Source organism: Oncorhynchus keta, chromosome 3 (genome assembly GCF_023373465.1).
Source record: "Oncorhynchus keta strain PuntledgeMale-10-30-2019 chromosome 3, Oket_V2, whole genome shotgun sequence".
Taxonomy (NCBI): Eukaryota; Metazoa; Chordata; class Actinopteri; order Salmoniformes; family Salmonidae; genus Oncorhynchus; species Oncorhynchus keta.
The window spans coordinates 24,581,660-24,589,582 of record NC_068423.1 but is presented as its reverse complement, the minus strand read 5'-3'; the positions used below and the strand labels follow the sequence as shown (position 1 = coordinate 24,589,582).

General features: G+C 41.7%; 1 protein-coding gene across 1 annotated transcript; it reads right to left on the bottom strand.

Annotated features, from left to right (window-relative positions):
• Positions 1–2,513: 2,513 nt before the first annotated feature.
• On the bottom strand, positions 2,514–4,661 carry LOC118369422 (recoverin-like). The gene is made up of 5 exons (XM_035753796.2): positions 4,361–4,661; positions 3,689–3,826; positions 3,424–3,574; positions 3,183–3,294; positions 2,514–3,029 (listed from the first exon to the last, which is right to left on the bottom strand). The coding sequence occupies exons 1-5, from the start codon at positions 4,588–4,590 to the stop codon at positions 2,911–2,913; spliced, it is 750 nt and encodes a 249-aa protein (XP_035609689.1). The 5' UTR covers positions 4,591–4,661; the 3' UTR covers positions 2,514–2,910.
• Between the last annotated feature and the right edge of the window lie 3,262 nt (positions 4,662–7,923).

Below are 7,923 nucleotides of genomic sequence, written 5' to 3'. Positions count from 1 at the left end.
ACCCCAACCAAACTCTGACCATTTAACTCATCCTAGCAGAGTTGGTTAGGATGTTTTCATGTTACCCAGAGCATTGGTGACTGTAACTATGCTGCTGGTAACAATTTAATTAAGTTTATTTGCCAACGTTTCCTGACACTGGCCATATTGAACGGGTGTTGAGCGTTCTTAAATTCATCAGTTATTCGGCGCTCTGGCACACTCAGATGAGAGTGCTCTGGAATCGGAGTAGATGGCCAGACTGAATTTACGAACGCACCCAAAATGGTTAATTGTATAGTGGGGTCTTCCGTTAAGACATGTAGCTAGCTAGCTACATCCAATACCCCACACATTGTTTTGCTAGCTAGCTAATCCCAACTCATGACGTTACCACCCTGCATGAATTTGCAGGTAGCTAACCAACCAGGTTCAATGTTAGCTATCTAACATTAGGCTATAACTAGCCAAGCAAATAGCTCTGAGATACGAATAATAAGATCATACACGTAACGTTGGCTAGCGAGCCAGCCAGCTAACGTTATCTAGCTAACAGTACACTTTAACTTGAAACGAAACCACTTTCTTTTAAAATTAGAAACATGTAATATCTGAAAATGTAGCTAGACTATCTTACTCATATACATCATGGATGGACGTGACTCCTGGCACGGATACCATGGGTGCCTTTACTTTGAATATGTAATCTTGAGACAGGTGTTTTTTCTCCATGTCCTTAGCTATCAAACTCGAATCCCACTGATTTCAAAACTCGGTCCTCCAGAAAGTGGACAACAACTGCAGTTATACGACGCAATACATAAAAAAAACCTGCGTTAGACGGGATTACCTACACATACTGACCAGCTCAAATAGACAGAAGCTATATGTCAAACCAATCCAAACTCATCTCTCGGCATGTCCAGCCCACTCATTATCTCAGCCAGTCATTGCTAGTGGGAAGGTTGCTGCTTTTTTCTGTGGCTAAACCAACTAGGCTAGTAATTTAAGAATTTTATGCATATTTACAGATGGCATTGTTATTAAGGCACATGAAAGTTCACTGTTCGAGAAGGCATTTCTACCTTGATAAAAAAAGAAAAGTTTACGTTCAAACGGCTCTCCTGTGAAGTAGTGGCCATATTTTCCTGAAACGAGTCACATATGCTGAGCACTTGTTGGCTGCTTTTACTTCACTCTGCGGTCCAACTCATCCCAAACCATCTCCATTGGGTTGAGGTCAGGGGATTCTGGAGGCCAGGTCATCTGATGCAGCACTCCATCACTCTCCTTCTTAGTCAAATAGCCCTTACACAGCCTGGAGGTGTAATGGGTCATTGTTGAAAAACAAATGATAGTCCCACTAAGCGCAAACCAGATGGGATGGCATATCGCTGCAGAATGCTGTGGTCGCCATGCTGGTTAAGTGTGCCTTGAATTCCAAATAAATCAGTGACCATGTCACCAGCAAAGTACCCCCTCACCATCACACCACCTCCTCTTCCATGCTTCACGGGGGGAACCACACATTCGGAAATCATCCATTCACCTACTCTGCGTCTCACAAAGACATGGCGGTTGGAACCAAAAATCTCTAATTCGGACTCATCAAACCAAAGGACAGATTTCCACCATTCTTTAAATAGTGGTTTCTTTGCAGCAATTCGACCACGAAGGCCTGATTCACGCAGTCTCCTCTGAACAGTTGATGTTGAGATGTGTCTGTTACTTGAACTCTGTGAAGCATTCATTTGGGCTGCAATGTCTGAGGCTGGTAACTCAAATGAACTTATCCTCTGCAGCAGAGGTAAGTCTGGGTCTTCCTTTCCTGTTGTGGTCCTCATGAGAGCCAGTTTGATCATAGCGTTTGATGGTTTTTGCGACTGCACTTGAAGAAACTTTCAAAGTTCTTGAAATGTTCCGGATTGACTGACCTTCATGTCTTAAAGTAATGATGGACTGTCATTTCTCTTTGCTTATTTGATCTGTTCTTGCCATAATATGGACTTGGTCTTGTACCAAATAGGGCTATCTTCTGTATATCACCCCTACCATGTTACAACACAACTGATTGGCTCAAACGTATTAAAAAGGAAAGAAATTCCAGAAATTAAGTTTTACAAGGCACACATGTTAATATACATGCATTCCAGGTGACTACCTCATGAAGCTGGTTGAGAGAATGCCAAGATAGTGCAAAGCTGTCATCAAGGCAAAGAGTGGCTACTTTGAAGAATCTGAAACAGAAAATATATTTTGATTTGTTTAAAACTTTTTGTTGCTTTTTGTTTTATTTTATAGTTTTGATGTCTTCACTATTATTCTACAATGTTGAAAATAGTCAAATAGAATAAAGAAAAACCCTTGAATGAGTAGGTGTGTCCAAATGGTTGACTGGTACTGTATTTATGTACATTTTATCAGAATGACTCAAATGAAACTTTATCACATAAAGGTACTAACGACAGATATATAAACATAATTTAATACACTCAAAACAGTAGAGCATTGACAGGTAAGTGTTGGTATTGAACATACTAATATTGGTCTTTGACAAAGTACAATGTGAAGGATAAGTCTTACAGTAATGTGCACGATGTGGGTATTATCATGTATTTGTCACATCTAAAATGCATCCTTAAAGGAATATATACATTAAAGGGAATTTTGTGTTTGAAAGAAATCTCTGCTACTGATTTTACTAAATAATAAAAATGTATATATGGTAATGACACAAAAGATACCATATAAACGTGCTGTTCCAACGGCACACTTGAACAAGTACTATGTTACAAACTTAACAACAAACACTGTAAGCTTCAGGTCTTTCTTGATGGGAATATTTTGTCCCAGTGAAACTAACCTGGATGTATAAAGTTGAAGTGAGAAAAAAAAAAAAAAAAAAAAAAAAAAAGTTGGCGATGTCAGTTGCTAATGTTTCATCTCCTTTAGTCTCTCCTGTACCTTCTGTGGCTGGTCAAACTGCACCAGTCTGAGGATGTTCTTGTTGTCCATCACTCCCTGGATAAACTCCTCCTCTGTTAGCTTATCTGAAAGGACAGAATTAATAACAGATCAAATAATAGATACATTTACAATGCTCATAAGGTCAAAATGCATTCATCAAAATACAATATACAATACATGTATGATTTTCTTGAACTATTCTTTGAGTGGTTCTTAAACATGAAAACAAGGCTTACCATTTTCTTTCTTGCCGAAGGAGTCCCAGATTTTATCAGCTCTCTTCTCTGGGTTGTTCTCATCATCAGGAAGATTCTTCTGGTCCTCTTTGGAGATCATGTTGAATATCGACTATAAACACAAAGTTTATTTCATAATTATAGAGATTTGAGCAGCACGCAAAAAAAAACATGATGTTACCACATCTCATCTCTTACACCTATTTCATTACATCTATTTCACAATGACTCTACAACTGACCTCGACGATCTCCTGGATCTCCTTCTTGGTTATGCTTCCGTTGCGGTCGACATCGTACAGGTTGAACGCCCACTCCAGTTTCTGTATGGTCCTCCCAGAGGAGGTCAAGTGCAGGGCCATGATGTACTCCTTAAAGTCCAGCATCCCATCACTGCAGGGTTCAATATCGTTCAATTACGCTGTTTCTATATCCCACAAGTGCTAATTATGCAGAGCAGTGCAAATCAGCAGGCACGTTGTAATGATCATATAATCAATCCATCACCTGTTGGAATCGAAGCTCCTGAAGACGTGGCGTGCATAAGCCTCGGGGTCTGCGTCGGGGAAGAATTTGACGTAGATGGCCTCAAACTGCTGCTTGCTGATACGCCCACTGGGACACTCTCTCAGGAAGGTCTGGTACCTATAGAGGACGAAATAAAGATGGGATCAAACAGTAGCTACGTCTCCAATGACACTGTTCTCTCCCATAAAGTGCCCACTGGGACACTCTCTCAGGAAGGTCTGGTACCTATAGAGGACGAAATAAAGATGGGATCAAACAGTAGCTACGTCTCCAATGACACTGTTCTCTCCCATAAAGTGCCCACTGGGACACTCTCTCAGGAAGGTCTGGTACCTATAGAGGACGAAATAAAGATGGGATCAAACAGTAGCTACGTCTCCAATGACACTGTTCTCTCCCATAAAGTGCCCACTGGGACACTCTCTCAGGAAGGTCTGGTACCTATAGAGGACGAAATAAAGATGGGATCAAACAGTAGCTACGTCTCCAATGACACTGTTCTCTCCCATAAAGTGCCCACTGGGACACTCTCTCAGGAAGGTCTGGTACCTATAGAGGACGAAATAAAGATGGGATCAAACAGTAGCTACGTCTCCAATGACACTGTTCTCTCCCATAAAGTGTATTTATTTTGACCGGTATTGTAAGTACCCGGTACATAGTTGCTCCTCACTGTACTTGGTGTTCAGTTTCAGCTCCTCCAGGAGATCCTTGGACAGGGAGACACTTTTGCTGTTGCCCATCTCGCCTGTGTTTCGGGATTGTTGTCCTCTATTTTTCTCTCTATTTCTTCCCTCTCTGTCCGTTGCTCTATTTTGATCCCTCCTTGGTTCTTTGTTATTCTCTTTCTCTTCCACAGTCTCTTTTCTCTGCGCTCTCATGTGAGGGGACCCACTCAATCCTAATCTGGTGCACCTCTGCTCTGACCAGGAACAAACACCGGCCCTCTTGTTCTCTGCTATTTAAATGAAGATAGATTGGTATTGGTTCAGACTGGGTGTAGGGGAGATTATAGTATACACAGCTGGTGATTTTCAGTGCACTCAACTGACACCTATATTGAAATGGATCGGGATTAAACAGCAGGGAATCTCATGTTCTAATACTGTTGGATTAGATTGGTATCAGTGTATTACCTGTTTTATACTGATACTCAGTGATAGGCAAAACACACATATGAACATGAGTCATCACTATCACATGCTGTGATTATGACATTGTAATTTGTCATTTACTGAAGTAAAAAAAATATGTTTTTATATATATATAAATATATGTATATATTGAACAAAAATATAAATGCAACATGCAACAATTTCAAAGATTTTAATGAGTTCAAATCAAATTAAATGTTATTTGTCACATATACATGGTTAGCAGATGTTAATGCGAGGCTAGCGAAATGCTTGTGTTCTCGTTCCGACCATGCAGTAATATCTAACAAGTAATCTAAGCTAACAATTTCACAACAACTACCTTATACACACAAGTGTAAAGGAATGAATAAGTATATTCATATAAGTATACATATAAGTATATATAAATATATGGATGAGTGATGGCCGAACGGCATAGGCAAGATGCAGTAGATGGTATAGGGTACAGTATATACATATGAGATGAGTAATGTAGGGTATGTAAACATTATATAAAGTGGCATTGTTTAAAGTGACTAGTGATACATTTATTACATCAATTACTCATTATTAAAGTGGCAAGAGATGAGTCAGTATGTTGGCAGCAGCCACTCAATGATAGTGATGGCTGTTTAACAGTCTGATGGCCTTGAGATAGAAGCTGTTTTTCAGTCTCTCGGTCCCTGCTTTGATGCACCTGTACTGACCTCGCCTTCTGGATGATAGTGGGGTGAACAGGCAGTGGCTTGGGTGGTTGTTGTCCTTGATGATCTTTTTGGCCTTCCTGTGACATCGGGTGGTGTAGGTGTCCTGGAGAGCAGGTAGTTTGCCCCCGGTGATGCGTTGTGCCGACCTCACTACCCTCTGGAGAGCCTTACGGTTGTGGGCGGAGCAGTTGCCGTACCAGGCGGTGATACAGCCCGACAGGATGCTCTCGATTGTGCATCTGTAAAAGTTTGTGAGGGTTTTTAATGACAAGCCAAATTTCTTCAGCCTCCTGAGGTTGAAGAGGCGCTGCTGCACCTTCTTCACAACGCTGTCTGTGTGGGTGGACCATTTCAGTTTGTCCGTGATGTGTACGCCGAGGAACTTAACTTTCCACCTTCTCCACTACTGTCCCATCGATGTGGATAGGGGGATGCTCCCTCTGCTGTTTCCTGAAGTCCACAATCATCTACTTTGTTTTGTTGACATTGAGCGAGAGGTTATTTTCCTGACACCACACTCCCCGAGCCCTCACCTCCTCCCTGTAGGCCGTCTCGTCGTTGTTGGTAATCAAGCCTACCACTGTAGTATCGTCTGCATTCTTATAGGTCATGTAAGGAAATCAGTAAATTTAAGTAAATTCATTAGGCCCTAATCTATGGATTTCACATGACTGGGAATACAGGTATACATCTGTTGATCACAGATACCTTTAAAAAACATTAGGGGCGTGGATCAGAAAACCAGTCAGTATCTGGTGTGACAACCATTTGCCTCATGCAGCGTGACAGATCTCATTCACATAGAGTTGATCAGGCTGTTGTTTGTGCCCTGTGAAATGTTTTCCCACTCCTTCCCACTCCTTTCAATGGCTGTGTGAAGTTGATGGATATTGGAGGTAACTGGAACACGCTGTTGTACATGTCGATCCAGAGCATTCCAAAAATGTTCGATGGGTGACGTGTCTGGTGAGTATGCAGGAAATGGGATATTTTCAGCTTTCAGGAAGTGTACAGATCCTTGCGACATGGGGACGTGGATTATCATGCTGAAATATGAGGGGATGGCGGCGGATGAATGGCACAGCAATGGGTCCAAGGATCTCGTCATTGTATCTCTGTGTATTCAAATTGCCATCGATAAAATTAAATTGTGTTCGTTGTCCGTAGCTTATGCCTGCCCGTACCGTAACCCCACCGCCACCATGGAGCACTCTGTTCACAACGTTGACATCAGAAAACAGCTCGTCCACACAACGCCACAAGGTGCACCACTTTAAATGTTTAATCAGCTTCTTGATATGACACACATATCAGTTGGATGGATTATCTTGGCAAAGGAGAAACGCTCACTAACAGGTCATGAAATATAGGACCAACACTTTACATGTTGTGTTTATATTTTTGTTCAGTGCATTCAAAGTATTCAGACCCCTTCCCTTTTCCACATTTTGTTACGTTACAGCCTTATTCATCAATCTACACACAATACCCCATAATGACAAAACAGGTTTTTAGAAACCTTTGCTAATTTATTACAAATTAAAAAACAGAAATCCCTTATTTACAAAAGTATTAAGGCCCTTTGCTATGAGACTAGAAATTTAGCTCAGGTGCTTCCTGTTTCCATTGATCATCCTTGAGATGTTTCTACAACTTGGAGTCCACCTGTGGTAAAATCAATTGATTGGACATGATTTGGAAAGGCACATACCTGTCTATATAAGGTCTCACAGTTGGGGCCCTTCTGTAGCTCAGTTGGTAGAGCATGGCGCTTGTAACGCCAGGGTAGTGGGTTCGATTCCCGGGACCACCCATACGTAGAATGTATGCACACATGACTGTAAGTCGCTTTGGATAAAAGTGTCTGCTAAATGGCATATTTTTAAAAAAAAATTTATAATGCATGTCAGAGCTTAAACCAAGCCTTGAAGTTGAAAGAATTGTCTGTAGAGCTCCGAGACAGGATTGTGTCGAGGCTCAGATCTGGGGAAGGGTACCAAAACATTTCTGCAGAATTGGAGGTCCCCAAGAACACAGTGGCCTCCATCATTCTTAAGTGGAAGAAGTTTGGAACTACCAAGACTCTTCTTAGAGCTGGCCGGCCAAACTGAGAAATCGGGGGAGGTGACCAAGAACTCGATGGTGACTCTGACAGAGCTCCAGAGTTCCTCTGTGGAAATGGGAGAACCTTCCAAAAGGACAACTATCTCTGCATCACTCCACCAATCAGGCCTTTATGGTAGAGTGGCCAGACGGAAGCCACTCCTCAGTAGAAGGCACATGACAGCCCGCTTGGAGTTTGCCAAAGATTATCTGGTCTGATGAAATCAAGATTGAACTCTTTGGCCTGAATGCCAATTGTCACATCTGG